The sequence below is a fragment of the Mastigoproctus giganteus genome, chromosome 11, assembly GCF_048544385.1.
Source record: "Mastigoproctus giganteus isolate SK-2022 chromosome 11, ASM4854438v1, whole genome shotgun sequence".
NCBI classification, from domain to species: Eukaryota; Metazoa; Arthropoda; class Arachnida; order Uropygi; family Thelyphonidae; genus Mastigoproctus; species Mastigoproctus giganteus.
Window position 1 is genome coordinate 58,814,692 of NC_143585.1, and position 22,462 is coordinate 58,837,153.

The 22,462-nt window shown below is 39.9% G+C and overlaps 1 protein-coding gene across 2 annotated transcripts in view; it reads left to right on the forward strand.

The window, feature by feature from the left end:
* Positions 1-22,462, forward strand: part of LOC150078032 (putative phosphorylase b kinase regulatory subunit alpha) — a 608,767-nt gene that overhangs the window by 387,757 nt on the left and 198,548 nt on the right. For both annotated transcript variants that reach the window (XM_090384728.1, XM_090384727.1), the window contains exon 21: positions 462-762. In XM_090384728.1, the coding sequence (XP_090240854.1) occupies positions 462-762 (301 nt within the window). The remainder of the gene's footprint in view (positions 1-461; positions 763-22,462) is intronic.

Here is a 22,462-nt window from a genome sequence, read left to right on the forward strand (position 1 = left end):
TCTCTCAAGAGTAATCTAAATTTATTCTGCAATTTCAATTTTCAGTATTACTTCTGGAGGTTAATAAACATATTAATGTAGCATGGTAGCAAAAAATAGAATTTCTTGAGAGAGAGAGAGAGGAAGCCGACCGGGCTAGTCGGGTGGGTAAAGCGCCTGCCTGACAACCCAAAGGTTGCGGGTTCGAATCCCACCTCAGGCTTGGATCAAAGTACTGCAAAAAACCTTGGGAGGTGCACTATGGCCACAGAAGCCGATGCGCCAATAACTACAAAAAAAAAAAAAAAAAAAAAGAGAGAGAGAGAGGAAAATATAAGTTAACTGCCCTTTTTCCCCACAGTATTTATTTTTTTTTTAGTTTAAGAAATAAAATACTATTCTAAATCATGAACTGTGTTTCTTATCTGTTATCATAATTTTAACTGAAGCTTGTAGATCATGAATTATTATTTTATCTTTAGATTTGTGCAAACTTCGAGAAAAATATGAGAAAATTCATAGTCCTCCTCAAACACCTAGCATTGAAGTAATGTCTACACATTCAGAATCTCCTTATTCTTCTCCAACTGAATCAGGGGGACGAAGTCCTTCACCCCCTGTTGATGCTGATGAAGAGGAGATTTGGGATATTGGACAGCAACAACGAACTCTGACAGATGGACAGTTTGATCATGTCACAGAAGAGGATTTGATTATCATGCTTAAAGAAACAGAGCTTGCAGAAGAAAGAGGAGATATATTACATTATTTGGTGGGAACAAAGTAAGAAAGAAACAACATTTATAATTTTAATTCTATATTAATTTAATAATTAATTTATTTTTAATAATTTTGTTAGGAGAGACTGTTTCTACAGGGATGAGATACACTTAAATAGAAAGGGTGCAAGAATATTTGCTGATGCTATCAAGGCAGTGTTAGGTAGGTCGGAAAATTGCTATCTTGGGAGGGGGTAATCACAGTCTAATAGATTAACAGTAGCCACAGGCAGAGGTAATAGTGATTCTTGCACTGCTCCTATAATGAGCAGCAGCCTGGGAAACAAGTTGCTGGTGATTTCCAGGACTGCTGGGAGTTATCATGGTACAAGTAAATACATGGGCTGTAAATACAGGTGCATGTATCCTTGCATGTACATCAACGCTAGTAGTTTAGTAAATAAATTTGATGAATTGAGGTGCTGGTCAAGACATCAAAAGCAGATATTGTTGGGATATCATAAATAGGGTGTCACACAGCTATAGAGAAGGCAGAATTGGAATTTGGGGAGTACAATGCATACAGAAAGGATAGACAGGGTAGGAAGGGAGCAGGGGGTTTATGCTGTTAGTTAAGAAGCACATAAAATCAAAGGAAATCCATCCAGCTGACATGGGTGGACAGTGCAATGTTGAGTCTGTTTGGTGTGACATTAGCATTGGAAAAGCAAAATTAACAGTAGTAGTGTTTTATAGGCCGAATGAACCTGATGAGTACAGTGAACAACTGTACAGAGAAATAGAGTGAGCCAGTAAGATGTAAGATTGTCTTATAATGGGAGATTTTAACTTCCCAGACATTGACTGGAACTTGTAGATTGGTCATTTGCACTGTAGCAAGGCTTTTGTGGATTTGTTATTATTATTATTTTTATTACTATTGCTCTTATATTATTTTTCCCTGATTGGGGGATTCCAATCAGGTAGAAATAATATAAAATAATATAATAAATAATAATAATTGAGCAAATCTAATATTAATATTTCCTCAATTATATAAATAATGTAATTGAGGAAATCGTACTTGTAGTATAGTACACTTTCTTTGGTCAACTGATATTTCCTCGCTAGCTTCTGATATTATCCTGGCTACCTGGTCGTGTCTATGAGTGTACTCAGTCTGGGTGATCACCTTGCAACCCGCGGTGATGTGTTGGATCGTTTCTGAGGCCAGGTGGCATCGTTGACATGTGTCATCTGATATTCCGGGCTCCTTTGCGATGTATTTTCTATAGTTTCTGGTGTTGATTACCTGGTCTTGGATGGCTAGCATGAATCCTTCAGTCTTGGGGAAGAGCGTCCCACTTGTGAGTCATGCATTGGAAGCAATGTTATCGATACGATCTTGATCGAGGTCATTGTAGTGTCTGCCATGGAGTGTCTTCTTTGCCCATCTTTCTAACTTCATTTCTTGTGCCGTCTGGGTGGGTGGGGGTTCCTCACATAGGTTGAGTGGGGTATACCACTTATCTATCTTCCTTATGGCCTGGTGGAGTGGTGCTGTATTGTAGAAGTAATCCTTCAGGTTAACTATAGCTGTTTTCTGTTGTTCTGTCAGGTCTATCAGGCCCCTTCCATCCTCTTTCCTAGGTATTGTTATTCTCTCCACTGCTGACTTTGGGTGGTGTTGGCGACTCTTGGTCATCATTGTCCTTGTCTTTTGCACGATATCTTCTAGCTCAGTGTTAGTCCAATCTATGATCCCGAATGTGTATGTTATTACTGGAGCTGCATAGGTGTTTATGGCTTTAACTGTGTTCCCTCCGTTCAATTTAGCTTTCTGCAGGCTTCTGAATCTCTGATGATATTTTTCGGTCAGGCACTTCTTGATTTCCTTGTGTTCCAACTGCTCAGCCTACATCATCCCTAGGCATTTGTAGGTCTCTCCTTCTGTCATAGCTTTGATCTCTTTACCAGTCAGCAGCTGGTAGTTTTGGCCAACTAATTTTCCCTGTTGCAGTATGTGGGTCTTGCATTTTTCTAGACCAAATTCCATCCTGATGTCCTTGCTGACTTCTTCGGTGATCCGGAGTAGTTGCTGGAGTTGCTTCTCGGTTGCCACATAGAGCTTGATGTCATCCATGTACATCAGGTGGGTGAGGGTGTACAGATTCTTTCTTCCTTCTTTGAGGTTATATCCATACTTGCTGCCGTTAAGCATGGTGGATAGCACCCAACATGGTTGATGCTCTGAGCCCACAGAACCACAGTGGGCTCAGAGCATCTCCCTGAAAGATTCCTCTTCTAATGGGGATTGGCCTGGTTGTGATGTTCTCGACCTTAATGGTGGTATTCCATTTCGCCATTGTTGCTCCTAGGAAGTTTTTCACTATCAGATTGACCTTGTAGATCTTCAGGGTCTTGTTAGCCAGCTATGAGGCTGGAGTCGAAGGCCTTATGGTAATCGATGTAGGCCATGTATAGGTTGCAATGCTTCTTGAAGGCTTGCTCCATAACTGCGGCATCTATGGTTAATTGCTCCTTGCATCCTTTGCTCTTCTGCTTGCATCATTTCTGCTGTTCGGCCATTATGTTCTGACTCTCTAAGTGATCTGATATCTTCTTAGTTATGCAGCTGGTCAGGATCTTGTACATCATTGGGAAACGTGATTGGCCTGTATTTCGCTGGGTTTCTTGTATCTTCATCTTTAGTCTTCAGATATGTGACTCCTTCAGTGAGAAACTTCGGGTTGTTATTATAATAATAACTATTGTTATTATTATTATTAGCTATGTGGTGCAAGGAAGCCTGAAGCTTATGCTGCACCAGTCAAAAAAAAAATTTTCTGAATTACCCCGAGAGAGAGAGAGAGAGAGAGAGAGAGAGAGAGAGAGAGAGAGAGAGAGAGAGAGAGAGAGAGAGAGAGAGAGAGAAGTAGAAGGGAATCACCAAGAAAAAGAAGAATGATGATATCCAGCTCAGGACCCTAGGTGTGCCAAGCCCATACTCACCAGATGTGAGCCCCTGGGGTTATTGGATGATTGGTTTCTACAGCAGCATTTTTGAGAGGCAACTAGAGGGAGTAATACTCTTGATCTGATTATCAGCAGTGATTCTTCATACATTAAGAATCTGCAGATAAAGGAACCACTAGTTGACAGTGATAACAATGTGCTGATGTGGGATTTACTTAAGGATATAACTACCATTAGGGTTAAGGGAAGGGTTTTTGTTTTCGTAAAGGTCTCAGTTTTTAAATTCTATACGATGGGATCAACTGTGATGTTACCAACAGCAAATTCAAAATGGAAAGCATTCAAGGAAGTAATCTTGGAAGCTACTAGCCTTTTTGTCACAACTAAGAAATAGTGTCCAAGGTTTAGGACTAAATGGATGGCAGATGAACTAATGAGAATCGTGGAAGTGAAGAAAACTGCTTGGGATATGAATCCCAATCATCATAGAAATTATCAGGTGACAGAATACTATGGTAGATATAAGCTAGTCTGTAATCACATCACAAAGGAAGTTAGGCAAGCAAAGGCAGATTATGAGAAATCTTTGAAAAAGGATGCAAAGAAAAAAAAACAGTCTTCTTTATTTATGTAAACTATAGAAGGAAGGGGATGAAACAGATTGGTCCACTTGATATCGACAGTTTGATTGTTGATGAATCTGCTGTGGTAGCTGACAAACTGAATGAGTATTTTGCATCTGCATTCACACATGAGGAAGTGTGTAGGGAAGTGGAAGACAGAAGCTTAACAAATTCTAGCAGAATGATTTAAGATTTTGTAATAACTGAGAGCAAAGTAGAGGAGAAATTGTTGAATTTGAACATAAGAAAGGCACCTGGGGTGGATGGGATCTATCCAGTTATATTACAGGAGGTAGCAAAGGAAGTAAGCAAACCCTTAGCCATAATTATGAAAACTTCCTTGGACTCAGGGGACACCCCATTGACTGGAGATGTGCAAATGTGTCCCCAGTTCACAAAGCGAGATCGAGTGTAACATGAGTAATTACAGATCTGTTAGTTTAACTTCTGTTCAATGGAAAATAATGGAGTAATTGTTTAAAGAATCAATGCAGGATCACCTAGACAAGACTGCAGTTATTGTTCAGACACGGCATAGGTTTGTTAAATGGAAGCCTTGTCTGACAAATTTGATTTGATACTATGATGTGGTCACAAAGGAACTAGATGCAAGAAATAATTTTGATATCATATACTTGGATTTTAGGAAAGCTTTTGATACTGTTGCACATGGAAGACTTCAATGTACCTGAGCATGATGGATATGTCAGTTACATATTGCAAATGATGTTTACTGTGACAGCTCTGGGGATAGTGTGTTTATATGTTTCTTAAAATGATGAAATGTACCTCATGGAATGGCAATACAGGTATGGACTGGCTGGATTATTGTTGGGTTGTTTGTTTTAAGGAAAAAGGGCATGTTTCAGACTTCTCAGGAATGATATGCAGAACAAATTGCTTCAGGTAGATGGATGAGTGGAATTTTGTTCTTCTGTCACTTGGTGGACCCCTTGATTTGCTTTGATTGTTTTCTTTTTTTTTTTTTTTTGGTAGTTGTTGGCGCATCAGCATCTGTGGCCATCATGCACCTCCCAAGGTTTTTGCAGTACTTTGATCCAAGCCCGAGGCGGGATTCGAACCCCTTTGATCAGTGTGAGGATCTTTTTTGCCATTGGCGTGAGTCAAGGTATTATAGATTACCAATGGAACAATGATAGCAGTGAACAGGAAGTTTGGCGCCTCCGTAGCCAGGTGGGAAGGAGCAGCAGTGCGTAGCACACGCTTCTTGATTAGACCGGGGTTCGAGCCCGTGACCACCAAATACGGAGGATGCGGAAAGGTCAGGGAATGACCACCGCATATCCCGGAGCAATATGGCCTTAGTTGCTAATGCTCCTAAAAACCAAATAACAGCAACAGAACAGGAAGCCTGATAGTGCTGCTCCCTGTGGAACCTCAGCTGAGATCATTTGTAGCATTGAAAGTTATTTTGTATCAGTTTAACTGTATAGTTATGCAGTAGAGATGTTAGAAAAGCCAGGAAGTCACTTACTATCTGGTAGCAGTTGTCCAGTAGTCACAGGAGACCCTTGTGGGTAGCACAGTTAGTAGAATCACCATCCTCCCTGCACCAGGTAGAAAAGGACTAAGATTTTTGCAGCCCCGGCAAATGCTAAGTTTTCATTTATATTTAATTGTTTTATTGACTTAATTATTATACTAAATTATTTTCTATAAGTAGCTTTATAGTTCTAGCCAAGTGCCGTGGTTTATTTTTGAATTTAGATAGCGATTTTGAAAGTTAATGCTTAGTGTCCATAGATTTTACGTTAGTAACTTGCCATCATTGTTATACAATGCTGAATAGCATAGGATTTAATGTAAAACTAGCTATCGAAAATGTAGCATGGTATTAGAAATCTGTTAGTTTAGTATAGTATTATCAATTAATCAAATTTATTAATCTTATTAAATTAATTATTGTTAATTTAATAAGATCTTAATCTTATTGTTAATTAAATTATACTTAATGGAATCATGACCCTGACTAGAGCAGCAAAGCAACTTTCACAGAATAGCCAGAGTGCTGTGGCTCACGGGAGAACCGAAGGGGGGGGGCGATTCTCCAAAGCATCACAGTATAAAACAATGTGCGAAATTTGAAATGTTTCAGACCTGTCTAGAACAGGACATGATCTAGCCATGGAGGATTATGTGTATGCTAGGTGCAGAGATTGTGAAGAAATTAGGTGCCAACTCAACGTTCTGATGGGCGTGTATGAGAGTTTGAGGTGTAGGGTAAATGCCCTCAAAGAAATTAATATAAGGGGCCCATCAAGCTCTCGGCTGCCCAACTCAATGCCAGAGCTCACTCCTGTGCATCAGGCAACACAACGGCAATCTCCACGACAGAATGCGCTGGTTCCAAAGGAACCAGTTGTTGTCGGAGACTCTATTGTCAGAGAAACGGGGAATATATTATGCAAAAGGGATAAGTAAAACAGGACCAAGGTATGTCTGCCAGGGGCAGAAGTTGATGATGTTGTAGGGCAGATATCATCTTTTAAGGGCACAAAGGGTGATATAGTAATACACATTGGCATTAATGACCTTAAGAGTAAGAGATCTGCAGATTTATTTAACAAGTACAGGTCAATGCTGGAAAAAAAGTCGTAAGTTAGGATTAAATTTGAAAGTGTCTGCAATTCTGCCCAGACATGATAGGAGAGAGTATATGATGAGAGCCTTGTCAATCATTTCGACTCTGGAGAGAAGAAAAATTTTTATACCCTGTGTGCAAGGCTCACGGGGTAGAATTTTTTTTCAGCATGGTCTGTGCTTGCTAACAGGAGAGACTGCTTCTACAGGGATGGAACACACTTAAATAGAAAGGGTGCGAGGATATTTGCTGATGCTATCGAGGCAGTGTTAGGTGGGTCGGAAAACTTCTAGATTGGGGGGTGGGATTCACAGACTAAAAGATTAACGGTACCCGCAGACAGATGTGAAAGTGATTCTTCCACTACTTCTATTGTAATGAGCAGCAGCCTAGAGAGCAAGTTGCTGAGGACTTCAAGAGCTGCTGGGAGTCATCGTGGAACAAGAAAATACATGGGCTGTGTTAGGGTAACCAAGAGTAAAAATAAGTGCATGTATACTTGCATGTACACTAATGCTAGAAGTATAGTAAATAAAATTGATGAACTTGAAGTGCTGATCAAGACATCAAATGCATATATTGTCGAGTTATCAGAGACATGGTGTCACAGATGCAGAATTGCAATTTGGGGAGTACAATGTGTACAGAAAGGATAGACAGGGTAGGAAGGGAGGAGGGGTTATTCTGTTAGTTAAGAAACACAAAAATCTAATGAAGTGCATCCAGTTGACATGGGTGGACAGTGCAAAGTTGAGTCTGTTTGGTGTGACATAAACACTAGGAAAGGGAAAATGAGAGTAGGAGTATGTTCTAGGCGTAATGACTCTGATGAGTACAACGAACAGTTGTGCAGAGAAATAGAATGGGCCAGTAAATCAGAATGTCTTGTAATGGTGGATTTTAACTTTCCAGATATAGACTGGAACTTGTGGGTTGGTCATTTGCATGCTAGGAAGACTTTTGCGGATTTATTGTAGAATTTTTTCTACAGCAACATGTTTGAGTGGCTACCAGAGGAAGTAATACCCTTGACCTGATTATCAGCAGTGATTATTCAGGCATTAAGAATTTCAAGATAAAGGAACCACTATGTGACAGTGATAACAGTGTACTGATGTGGGATTTACTTAAAGATGTAACTACCATCAAAGCTAAAGGGAAGAGTTTTTGTTTTCGTAAAGGTGACTACAGTGGTCTCATACAATTTTTAAATTCTATACAGTGGGATCAACTGATGATGTTACCAAAAGTGAATGGGAAGTCTTCAGTGACCTAATCTTGGAGGCTACTAGGCTTTTAATACTTTTGGATGCCTAAATGGATGTCGGATGAATTAATGAGGCTCGTGGCTGAGAAGAAAAATGCATGGAATGCATATAAATTATCAGGCGACACAGAAGCCTATGGCAGATATAAGATAGTCTGTAATCATATCACAAAGGAGATTAGGCAGATTACGAGAAATCTTTGGCAAAGAACACAAAAAAAAAAAAACAGCAAAGAGTTCTTTACTTATGTAAACTCTAGAAGGAAGGAGATGAATCAGATTGGTCCACTTAACATAGATGGTTCAACTGTTGATGATCCTGCTCGACTAGCTGATAAACTGAATGAGTATTTTGTATCTACATTCACACATGAGGAGTTATTCAAGGAGGCGAATGCCAGAAGTTTATCAAACTCTAACTGGGAGCTAAGTGAAATTGTAATAACTGAGAGCAAAGTGGAGGAGAAATTGTTGAAGTTAAACATAAAAAAGGCACCTGGGACAGATGGAATCTATCCAGTTATAATGAAGGAGGCAGCAAGGGAAGTAAGCAAACCCTAACCATAATTATGAGAGCATCCTTAGTGTTAGGGGTGTTCTCCATGGACTGGAGATGTACAAATGTACCCCCAATTCACAAAGGGGGTTCAAAGGGTGACATAAATAATTATAGACCTGTTAGTTTAACTTCTGTTCTGGGAAAAATAATGGAGTGACTGTTTAAAGAAGCAATACAGAATCACCTAGACAAGACAGCAGTAATAGCTCAGATACAGCATGGGTTTGTTAAGGATAAGTCTTGTCTGACCAATTTGATTGGATACTACGATGTGGTCACAAAGGAACTGGATGCAAAAAATAATTTTGATATCATATACAGTGGGGTATGCTAGAACGAACGTAATTCGTTCTAGAACCACGTTTATTCTAGCATCATTTCATTCTAGCATACATTGAAATATATGTATTTATTTAAAGATAATCCATTCCAGGCCCACAATCTAGAGCAAATTTACCATCCAATACAACGATTTAAACAGAAAAAATATAATACAAAATGAAAAATATAAGTGGAAAAATAATATAAAATTAATACATTGTATTAATACAATGTATAAAATTAATAAAATTTTATACATTGTACATAAAATTTGAAAAGCATAAACAATGTTTCCTTTGTGAAATATATGAATAAACTTTCCCCAATAAAAAGCATAAACAGTGTAATGCACATGAAAAGGATAAACAATCTTTCCACATGAAAACCATAAACAATATTCCCCCAGTGAAAATATAGCATTAGCATTAGCATTAGTAGAGGCATATGATGCAAGAAAGCAAGCTTATGCAGCATCAGCCAAAAAAAAAAAAAAACCCACTTCCATTTCACCCCTCCGTTCGTTCGAAATACTTGTCCAGCTGAGCCTTAAATTTGTTTAGGCTATCAACTTCCACAACAAGGGATGGAAGTCTGTTCCACCAACCAACTACCCGCTGAATAAATGCAAATTTCCGCACATCTATCCTACATCATATAGGCCTAATGGCTCCAATGAGTACAATGAACAATTGTACAGAGAAATAGAGTGGGCTAGTAAATCAGAATGTCTTATAATGGGGGATTTTAACTTCCCAGACACTGACTGGAACTTGTGGATTGGTCTTTCACACACTAGTAAGACTTTTGGGGATTTATTGGATGATTGTTTTCTGCAGCAGCATGTTCGAGAGGCAACCAGAGAGAGTAATACTCTTGATCTGGTTATCAGCAGTGATCACTCGTGTATTAAGAATTTGCAGATAAAGGAACCACTAGGTGGCAGTGATCACAGTGTACTGATGCGGGATTTACTTAAAGATATAATTACCATTAATTTACTGTTGGTAACAGTGGTCTTGGACAGTTTTTAAACTGACAATGTTACCAACAGTAAATTCTAAGTGGGAAGCATTCAAGGAATTAATCGTGGATGCTACTAAAAGTTTCATACCTATTAAGAAATATTGTTCAAGGTTTAGGCCTAAATGGTTATCATATAAACTAATGAGACTAGTGACAGAGAAGAAAAATGCATGGGATGCATATAAATTATCAAGCGAATCAGAAGCCTATGGCAGATATAAGCTAATCTGTAATCAGGTCACAAAGGAGGTTAGGCAGGTGAAGGCAGATTGCGAGAAATTTGTGGCAAAAGATGCTAAGAAAAACAGCAAGGATTTCTTTACTTATATAAACTCTAAAATGAAAGGGATGAATCTGATTAGTCCACTTCATATCAATGGTTCCACTGTTGATGATCCTGCTCAGATAGCAAACAAACTGAATAAGTATTTTGCATCTACATTCACACATGAGGAGGTATTAAGGTTTGAAAATGGCAGAAGGTTATCAAATTGTAGCAGGGTGATTAATGATTTTCTAATAACTGAGAGCAAAGTGGAGGAGAAACTGTTGAAGTCAAACATAAGAAAGGCACCTGAGGTGGATGGGATCCATCCAGCTACACTAAAGGAGGCGGCAAAGCAACCAAGCACACCCCTAGCAATAACTACGAGAGCATCCCCGGACTCGGGAAGCCCCCATGCACTGGAGATGCGCAAATGTATCCCCAATTCACAAAAGGGGATCCATGGGTGACACGAGTAACCACAGACCAGCTAGTTCAACCTCTGCTCCAGGCAAAACAATGGAGTCACTGGTCAAAGATGCATTGCAGGATCATCTAGACAAGACTGCAGCAATAATTCAGACACAGCATGGGTTTGTTAAGGGAAAGTCTTGTCTGACAAATTTGATTGGTTATTATGATGTGGTCACAAAGGAACTGGATGCAAAAAATAATTTTGATATCATATATTTGGACTTCAGGAAAGGTTTTGACACCGTTGCGCATGGAAGACTATTGCACAAAGCGGAGCAGAATGGCACTAAGGACAAGCTGCTACAATGGACAAAAGGATGGTTGAGTGGCAGAGGACAGAGGGTGGTAATCAATGGGTGCTGCTCTTCGCGGACCAATGCCATTAGTGGAGTCCCACAGGGTTTGGTGTGGGATTCTCTGTTGTTTTGTATATTCATCAATGATATTGATGAAGGTATATCAGGCCTACTGTCGAAGTTTGTAGACGACACGAAGGCTGGCAGGGCCGTTAATGACAGTAATGGCAGTGCGCTACTGCAACAGGATCCAGATAATTTGGACAGACGGGCCAAGAAGTGGCAACCGAAGTTCAACCTTGACAAATGCAAAGCACTGCACATGGGTAGAAGCAACCCCAGAGAAACGTACCAACTGTTCGGCACTACACTTAAGTTGGCAGAAAATGAAAAAGAAAATGAAAAAGACCTGGGAGCAATTGTGCAGTCAGACACGAAGCCCCCCGAGCAATGCAGACAGGCTGCCAGGGCAGGTCACGGGGTCCCGTCAATGACACACAGGAACCCTGCCAGCAGGGAAAAGGAGGCGACCGTCCCTCCGTACAAGGCAACGGTCAGGCCACGCCCCGAGCACAAGTCCGGAGGCCCCACCCCAGGAAGGATGCAGATCTGCCTGAGCGTGTACAGAGGAGGGCAACAAGATTGGTGAGGGGAACGAAGGGATCCGCCCACCAAGAGAGGCTCAAGTTCTGCAAATTGCAGTGGCCGGCGACCAGGCACCCGCGTGGTGATCTGATTGAGGCGTATAAGGCCCCGAATGGGCCGAGCACGCTGAACTCCGATGGGACTCCTCCACCTGCTCAGATCACAAACCTAAGGGGGCATAAATTCAAATTAAGAAAAGACAGGTGTAGAATAGATGTGCGGAAATTTGCCTTTAGCCAGCGGGTGGTTAATTGCTGGAAAAAACTTCCATCTGTCATTGTGGAAGTTGATAAGTTAGATAAATTTAAGGAGGAACTGGACAGGCATTTGGAGGGAATGGTGTGATTTTTTTTTTTTTTTTTGGCTGATGCTGCATAAGCACATACACTTGCTTTCTTGCATCACATGCCACTACTACTACTACTATCTGTCTTTCCTCAATCTGAATCCATGCCCTCTCAGGTGATTATTCTGAGCAAGAGGAAGAATCCCACCGGCACTTAGCACGCTCAACCCATTCAAGGCCCCACGCACCTCCATCAGATCACCCGGACAGTGCCCAATCCCCAAACACTGAAACTCGCAAAATCAAGCTTTTCTTCGCAAGAGCAACCCCCCGCTCCATTCACCAATCTTTTGTTGTTGCCCCTCTCTGGACTCGCTCCAGCAGCTCCACATCCCTCCCGAAATGAGGCCCCCAGACCCGCACACAGCACTCAAGGCGTGGCCCGACCATTGCCCCACACAAGGGAACAATCACCTCCCCATCCCCGCCAGAAAAACTCCCGCATATCACCGACAAGACATCACGAGCCACTCCTGCAGCCCGTCCGCACCGCTCAGAGAACTCCACATCGGCCCGCACAACCACCCCCAGGTCCCCCCCATTCTCCACCACTGTCAGTGTAGCACCACAGAGCTGATAGGTTGCCCCGCAATCGCTGTTTCCCACACACAGCACCCTACACCTGTCAATGTTGAACTTCATCCGCCACCCCCCAGCCCACCTGCTCAACCCCTCCAGATCCCGTTGCAGCAGCACAGCATCAGTAGTGTCCCAAACAACCCCGCCAACCCCTGCATCGTCGGCAAACTCGGACACCAAGCCTGATATACCATCAATATCATTTATAAACACAGAAAACAACAATGGACACGACAGTGAACCCTGAGGGACTCCACCAATAACACCAGTCCACGATGAGTCCATTGACTACCACTCACCACTCTTCATCTTGCCGACCGGGCTAGCCGAGTGGGTAAAGTACCTGCCCGGCAACCCAAAGGTCGCGGGTTCGATTCCCGCCTCGGGCTTGGATCAAAGTACTGCAAAAACCTTGGGAGGTGCAATATGGCCACAGAAGCCGATGCGCCAACAACTACCAAATCAAATCAAATCACTCTTCATCTTCATCCCTCTATCCACAGCAGCAACCCGCCTCCAACGCCACACCGCTCCAATCCGTGCAGCAGCCCTCCATGCGCAACAGTATCAAAAGCCTTATAAGATACAAATATATAATATCAAAGTAATTCCCTGCATACAGCTCCCCCGCGACCGCAGTACCCAATCAAATTGGTCAGGCAAGGCCTTCCCTCAACAAAACCATGCTGCGTCCAAGCCACAACCGAAGTCCCGTCGAGACGATCCCGCAATGCCTCCCCAACCAGTGCCCCCACAAATCCTCCCCGAGCAGAAGCCAAACCCACAGGTCTACAATCACCCGTGCCAGCCCCTGACCCCACGTTGTGAACCGGCGCCACACCCGCACATCTCCAGCCCATAGGCACCTCCCACGAGTCCAAGGAAGCTCCCACAACTAAGGCCAAGGGCCACAAACTTTCCCTAATAAAAATCATAAAAAATCACATAGAGGTGGAAGGAGAGGAGTCGTCATTCCTACTCATCTAGTGATTGTCCTGTGCGAGGTTCATCAGTTGGAGTGAGTTTGTCTACATTTTTGAAGAATGAATCCAGGATTGACTGCTTTATCCTGGATTTTTGGACTCTCCAAAAGTGGGCCATCAAGGTGTCATTAAAATGATTAAGGCCCATTTCCACAGCGGCAATATTCGAATGATAATCTTTTATAAGTTTGGACAGTTTATTCCAGCAAGAGAACATCTCTTTAAGGTCCTCAGCTGGAATGCTGTGACCTTTTTCCTTGTTCTCATCCTTCTTGTCCTCAAAAGCTTTCTTCTTCTTCAGTGCCTCTGCCTCTTCATTGTGAAGCTCTGCTAGCTTCTTCCTGTGGTCCTCCACCAATTCCTCCTCCTCATTGATCTCCAGGCACATGGAACTGCCTAGACACATTATTTCCTGCACAACAGGCTTTTTCTCCAACTGTTGAAAGCCTTCGAAGTCCCTTGGAGCCATAGTGTCAGGCTACAATGGCCTCCAAGCCGAATTCAAGCACCTAACTGAAACCTCCTTCCAAGCAGCCATAATTAGGAAAACAGCATCTGCTATATTGAAGTGACCCTTCCATAAGTCCTTGAGAGTCACATCACTGGAAGAAATGGCCTCAAAACGTTTCCTGAACAGTGCCTTAGTGTAGAGTTTTTTAAAATTTGTGATCACCTGCTAGTTCATAAGCTGGAGGAGAGGCATCATATTAGGTGGCAAGAAGTGAACCTTGATAAAACTGAACTCATCTGGTAATTTTTCCATCAAATTAGGAGTGTGGGCTGGAGCATTAGCATGGGAAGGATTTTTTTTTTTTGGCTGATGCTGTATATGCTTGCTTTCTTGCATCATATGCCTCAACTAATACTAATGCTAAAAGACCCAAGTTTGAGTCCTATCAATAACATGAGGACCTTTTTCACAACTTGGCTGAGTTAGTCAGTCTTAGGAGAGGGTAGCATTGTTTTTTCTCCCAGAAACTCAAGTTTTTCATCCAGCAAACAAGGAAACCGACCACAGAACTCACGTAATTTGCAGACAGTATATACGGAGGAATATGGCTTTAGTTGTTGATGCTCCTGAAATTCTATAACAACAGCAGTTGTAGGGAACAGTCATGGCATCAAATGCTGACTCATTTTCTAAATAGGTGCCTGCCAGGTGTTTGCATACTTTTTCTCCCATGTTTTCAAATTCTATTAGTGGTTGCTAGACATTTGGTCACTGTTGATCTTTTTGAGTGTGCATGGGGGATTTATGGGGGAATCTATTTAATGAAGACCACTGAACAGTATATTTTCTGGCAACTTCAACAGACTTGATGAGATTGAGATTGGCCTATAATGCTTCACAGGTTATGCAGTATAGATTTTTGGTCTTGACCTGAGTGGAAGGTATTTCCTTCCCATTCCAGTAGAAGGAAATACCTTCCACTGGAATGGGAAGTAATGATACAAGAGTATTGAGTTAAAAATATGTAGTAGAGCCTGTAAGATTCCAATTAAAAATGAGTCTTATTCAGTTTAATTCAAAAAAATAATGTACTACATATATTCTTATGTCCTGATCAAAGTGTTCCTTTGCTCATCACTTACATTTTCTGAAGTTTGAGGGGAAAACTGAGATTATGAAGAAAAATGAGTTTTTATAGACTTTCAGCAGCCTGTATCGTTATAACATTGATAGCCTAAACAAATTTAAGGCTCAGCTAGACAGGTATTTCGAACGAATGGAGGGTTGAAATGGGAGTGGTGTTTTTTTTTTTTTTTTTTTTTTTTTCTTGGCTGATGCTGAATAAGCTTGCTTTCTTGCATCATATGCAAGAAAGCAAGTGCTAATGCTAATAACATTGCAGTAAATTTGACACCAGTGAGTATTGTTTCGAGTACTTCACCTTTGAGGAGTTTCTTTATTTGAGGCCCAACAAAAATTCCTTCTTTCAGTTTTTGTCTGTTAAATTGAGAAACATTTCCTTCATCAACAGAATTCTTTATTAACCCAGACTTTATGTAGAGGTGGAAAAATAGCTTTTTTTAGTTAAACCAGTGAAATATATTTTATATTACTTTCTCCCAAGTAAACATTCCTTTCTTTTCCCACTGCTGCACAATATATGACTATCCCACAGATATAGAAACCAACGGTATATTGTAAAACCACCATGTAGACCAGTAAGAATCCAGTTACCTTAAGATGACCCAAACATTAAAGAAAAATCATGGTACTTTATTGTACTCGATATCTACTTTCATGTTTTTCTTTCAGGCCAATGGCACGAAGTAGAGGAACTGATGTGAATACATTTCCATTGTACAGTAAAAACTGCTTTTAAACTTTGAGGTATTAATTAATGTATGTTATTCATGAGAATTGCTTAGATTGCTTAGTTCATTCAGAAGCCCACTGATATGTTTATATAATTGCATTCTGTCTTCCATTATGAAATAGTTTGAAAACACTTTGATGTTTTCAGTATACTCTAATTTTAGTTCTTGCTTCAAGTAGATGTTTTAAATCACAGACTAAATCATTTAACTCTTCTTGCTTAATTAAGTGTGGCTCATTATAATTTCCTGGTTGGTAATCTTTTGAAGTGGATGGTCCAGCGAAGTCTGCAACACAAGAGTCTTTACTGTATTCATCATTGCTTTCTTTAACCCATAATTTTGGGGAATCTGGCCTTCATTATGTGGAACAGGCCATATTGCAGATGATATATTGGGATATTTGATGCTGTGTTTGTTTGTTTGTTCTGCACATCCCTGATATTTTATGTTGCAGAAATAGCAATTGTCAATATGGTAGAGATTTTGTAGATTTTCTTTCTCTGAGTGTTGTAAAATATCCACACACAGCAGAAATTTTCAGGGTGGTTCAGACACTTCCTTTGCCTACATGGCACACCCAGGGTCCTGAGCTGGATATCATCATTCTTCTCTTCTTGGTGATTCCCTTCTACTTTTGACTCTCTCTCTCTCTCTCTCTCTCTCTCTCTCTCTCTCTCTCTCTCTCTCTCTCTCTCTCTCTCTCTCTCTCTCTCTCTCTCTCTCTCTCTCTCTCTCTCTCAGGGTAGCTCAGGAATTTTTTGTTTGGCTGGTGCAGCATAAGCCTCGGGCTTCCTTGCACCATATAGCTAATAATAATAATAAATAATAAGTGCAGAAGGTCCAGATGGCATCAATTATATGATGATAAAGAAACTAGGTGAAGAATCTTTACAATCCTTACTATTTTTTTAAAACAGAATTTATACGGAGCACGAGTTTCCTAACATGTGGCATCATGCGATTGTCCTCGCTTTACCAAAACCTGATGTAGATCCTACTAATCTGAACGGCTATTGTCCAATAGCATTCACCAGCTGCCTAGGAAAATTAATGGAATAGATCATGAATACTAGACTTATGTGGTACCTTGAAAACCATAACCGGCGAAGGTAAAGAAACCCCGCATGAAAAGCCACAAAAGTTTGATAAATTTACCGGTAAAAGTACTTTGCCGTAACGGCATTTGTATTGTTCCTCACTCAGTAAACATACAGTGGATGTTATTGGTCAGGAGTAGAAATTGAATCCCATGGGAGATTGAAACCCTCCCGAAGTGGAGGGGGTAACCTGACCTTTTTTGCTTTAGAATCACTGGTGGACTAGTGGATAAATTGTTTATTGAGATAAAAAAAAGGCAAAGGAAGCCTTTTTTTTATCTCAACGAGAAGCATGGCAAACTTCAAAAAAGTTTTCCGGTGAAACTACGTTACGAACATTTTTTGCAATGCCAGAACTTCCAGTATGACTCTGTTCGTGATTCAATTAGTTAATTCAGTTAGTGATTCTACAGAAAAAAGGTCAGGTTACCCCTCTCCTCTTCGGGAGCGTTTCAAGCTCCCGTGGGATTCAACTTCTACTCCAGACCAATAACACCCACTGTCTGTTTACCGAGCGAGCAACAATGCAAATGCCGTTACGGCAAAGTACTTTTACCAGTAAATTTCATGGAACTTTTGCATGGTTTTCGTTTGGGCTTTCTTTACCTTAGCCCCATAACTTTTTTGTGCCCAGTAAAGTGTGGTTTCAGGAAACATACATCAACCTTGGACCTCCTAATTAAAATAGAAAGCGACATACAGAATGCTTTTATTAGAAAAGGCATTTAGTCATTATATGTTTCAATATCAAAAAAGCATACAATACAGCTTGGTGCTATGGCATTCTTTTACTGCAAACAGGGTGTGCCACCCTGTTTACAATAAAAATAAACTCGATAACCCAACGTATACCATCTACCATAAATACAGCTCTTTATGTAGATGATTTCAGTATCTCTTTCTGTATCTCTTTATCTCTTTCAGTATTTCAGTATCTCTTTCCAATCCCAAAACATGAGAACAATAGAATGCCAATTACAAGGTGCAATTAACAAAGTCAGTAATTGGGCTCAAGAAAATGGTATCACGATCTCCACACAAAAAAACAATTGGCATGCACTTCTGTAGGAAAAGAAACCTTCATTTAGATCCAGAATTAAAACTTAACCAACAGTTGATCCCAATCAAATCAACCATAAAATTTCTCGGACTTATTCTTGAATAAAAAACTGACCTTTTTAGAACACATAAAAAAGCACAATATAACCGAAGCAGCTTTTGCACCACAAAACCGCAAACAACAACACATAAAACAATTAAGAACAAACTTCCTCAAGAAACTAAATATTTTGAGAGTCTTATCAGCAACAACCTGGTGAGCAGATAGAGTTACTTTATTGCAATTATACAGAGCCCTCATACAATCTCGACTAGATTATGGAGCACCCATATATAACTCAGCCAAACCGAGTGCCCTGAGATGGCTTCATCCAGTGCATCATAGTGCTTTACATACAGTATTAGGAGCATGTCGCACATCACCGGTCCAGAGCCTATATGCAGAAGCTCAAGAGCCACCACTACTCCGGAGACAAAACTTGCTGTTATGCTATGCTGCAAAGATACAGTCAATACCTGACCACCCGATATAGACAATGAACCAAGTTTGGAAAACATACACTGGTGTTCAAAGAAAGTGGATCACCTAAGAATTTCACATTTCTAACCCTTTTTCACAATGGTATGTTACATTAATGACTAACATCACAAATAGAAATATAAACAAAAAATATTTATTAATAGTTAAGGCAAAGCTAAGTAATATATGACAAGTTTTCAAAACATTCCAAAATGAGCATTTGCAACCTTTATACAACAGTTTTGGTAAACACAATAATTATGGCTGAAATGTTATCAGAAGCCCTCAATTTGCTTCAGTTTATCATTTAAATGGAAAACAAAATGAAAAGTTCACCAGGTGCAAACTAATATTTAGTTGAACCGCCCTGGCCCCGATGACAGCAACACACTATCGAGGCATTGACAAGATCAATTTCTAAAGATAATCACCTGATAGTTCATGATTCCAAACACGAATTATGGCTTCCTGAAGTTCATGAAGGGTCTTTGGTTTCTTTCTGACAACTGCAGATTCCACACGATGCCAATTGTTCTCTGTAGAATTCAGGTCCGGGCCATTTCCTGGCCAGCTAACAGTTGTAATGGACCATTCTTCCAACCATTTTTTCATTTGTAACAAATGTAAACACATTACTGTCGAACCTCTAATGCAAAAATGAAGCTAAAGTAACTACAGAAGTGCCTACTTACACTTTTTGCCTGATGACAAGGAGCAGAGTCGTCCTGAAAGATGCAGTTACTTGGCAGGTTGAAATGGTCTCTAATGGTTGGCAGCAATTTGCCTTCCAATATAGCCAGGTATTCATTGGCATTTACGGAACCTTTTATAAACTGCAAGTGACCTACTCTGCGATATGAAATGCACCCCCATATCATTTGGCTCGTAGGAAATTTCACTGTAGACACCATATAGTGTGGATGGTATTCTTCACTACATCTACGACAAATTGTCTCCCGCCAGAGCCATGCAGGTTGAATTTCTTCTCATCCGAGAAAAGAACTGACTTCCACTGCTCAGGGATCTATTTGGCATGTTCCTTACACGAAATTTATCAGGCCTTTTTCATTTTTCGTGTGAGGGATGGGCTTCTTAGGACAATAGGCTACAGGTCCATTTTTGAAGAGGTGTCTTCTGACTGTTACTGCACCTGCTACCACTCCTGTATGTTCTTCCCATTCTCTTTTCAGCTCAGACGAAGACGCTTTACAGTTTTTAAGGCATAAGCACTTCAAAATGCAGTCCTGTTTTCATGTAGAGACTTATTTACGTCCAGTTCCTTCTTTCCTATCAGCAGAACCAGTATTCTTGAGTTTTTGAAAGAAATCTACTCACTTTCGACTGATTACAAGACACTCTATAAGCAATATGATGGGAAGAACATCCGTCTTCACGTAAAACAACAGTAGCACTCTTTCTTCATGGCGTCAACTGCACGTAACTCACCATCCTGATACAAGCAAGGAATGACTGCAACCCTTGTAGAGCATGCTTATATAGCTGAAAGTAACAGCTGATGCAATATTATGTCATCACCTACACGTATCAATCTTATCTGATGTAATCTGTAAGAAATATTGCCATATACTTACGTTATTCGGACAATTACAGTTTTAAGGAGTGATGCACTTTCTTTGAACACCAGTGTATATAGAGCACATCAAAATACAGTAAACCTTCGATTTAATGGACTAATAGGGAAGAAGGGGTGTCCATTAATGCTGCAAGTCTGTTAAATCGAATATAACCTGGGGGGGGGGCATTTTTTATTGTTCTTAATGTAAAAAAAAAAAAAAAAAAAAGCTTTAATACAATATACAGTACTGTACAATATAAAATTATGTTGCAATTTGGTCTTTGATTTACGGATATCAGAAACAGTTTGTTTTTTTTTACGCTGTAAATTTCACAAACACGTGCTACTGAGACACCTTGTTCTAATTTCTCAATTAGCTCTAATTTCTGTGCCACATTTAAGTTCACATGCTTTCCTTTAACTCCTGTATCACTCAATGCCATTTTAAATTGTAAGGATTGCAAATTATTTAATAAATAACGTCAATTCAGAGATCACAGAAACACTATGTATACAACCTGACAGCACAATAGCTTGAAGAAGAATGAGTCCGAAAAAAAGCGAGTCAGTAGACCTGCAATTTAGTGTCCTGAGTCACGTTCAGCAAGCAAGTCACCGCCTGCTCTTATCTGTTATCTGTAATCTGGGAAAACAGCTATTTGAACACATTTTCAGAAAGAATAAAAAACAATTTCCACTACAATTTCCTGAATTTGATTATAAAAATAAAAGTAGGTAATTATCAAAACAATAATGTAAATAGGTAATTATTATTAATTAAAAATTAATAATAACAATTAATTAAATCTCAATCAGATAGCAACTTCTCCTAAAGTTCCATATCCACCATGGCATACCATGCAAACAACATGCAATCTCCATATGTATAATTGGAAAAGGGATTCTTTACTTAAACAAAATTTCCAGCAGTTACATGTAGCCTACAAAGACCAACATTGCAATTCCACTCTGATATATACAGATGGTTTGAAAACAGAAACTAAGGTAAGAATAGCTGCCAAGTTCCCAAATACCATCATCTCCCAAGTAATCCCAACAGAGTGCAGCATTTATACTGCAGAATTGGAGACTATACAACTTGCTATAGGCACATTATAGCCAAAGCAGCTTATGCACCATCAAATCCCCATAACAACAACAACAACTAGCCATAAACCATATATGGCTTACCAAGATACCCAGCAGTATAATCTTCACGGATTCATTCAATGCTCTGCAAGCCATAAAGGATAACACTATAAATACCCATCTGACCATATGTAAAATACAAAACATTCTAACAAAACTCACAAAGCAAAAGCAAAACATAAGTTTCTGCTGGGTTCCTAGAAATGTAGGAATAGATGGCAACGAACAGGCAGACCAAGCAGCAAAACAAGCAAAAAGCCCAATCAGCAATACCATAAAAATACCATGCCTAAACTATAAAATTACAATTCAAAATAGCAGTGAAAGACAGTGGCAATAAAAATAGCAGGAGCAAGCTGGTAACAAATTATTACAAATAAAACTGTGGTTACAACAGTGTAAAACCAGTGCAAGAATCAACAGACAAGAAGCTATACAGAGCAGATTAAGAATAGGACACGCCACTATTACCCACTCTACCTGCTCCAAGCTAAATATCCACCTCAGTTCTCTTACTGTCACACAGTGCAAACAGTCCAACATGTACTTGACTGCAGTAAATTTACACGAGAATGTCAGATTACCTTTAAATCCTTACAAAGGAATGGACACATTTTCATTATGAACAATATTGTCAGATAAATCTAATATATCCGAAGTTTTCCAGTTTCTGAAGTGCATAAATTTCTATAATTTGATATAAAAATCATAATGAAAGATATCAGTGAATAAATCATAAGTTTGGTGCACTATAGCTATAGAAGCTGATGCACCAGTAAAATATCCATACCAACCAACCAATCTTTGAAAGGCAACTTCAACTATCCATAGCCAAAATAGAATCGTGGGCCCAACAGAATAGATATTCCTTAGCAGAAAATAGACTGCATTTCTGTAAAATACACACAAAAAAAAAGCATTTCTGTAAAATACACAAATTACATCCGGATCCTGAAATATACGTAAAAAACAAGCCGATTCCTCTTACTAACAATTTTCGTTTATTGGGTTTATATCTAGATGATAAACTTAATTTTTCCAATCACATAGCCTTCTTTATAATGGCCTTCCTAAAGAAA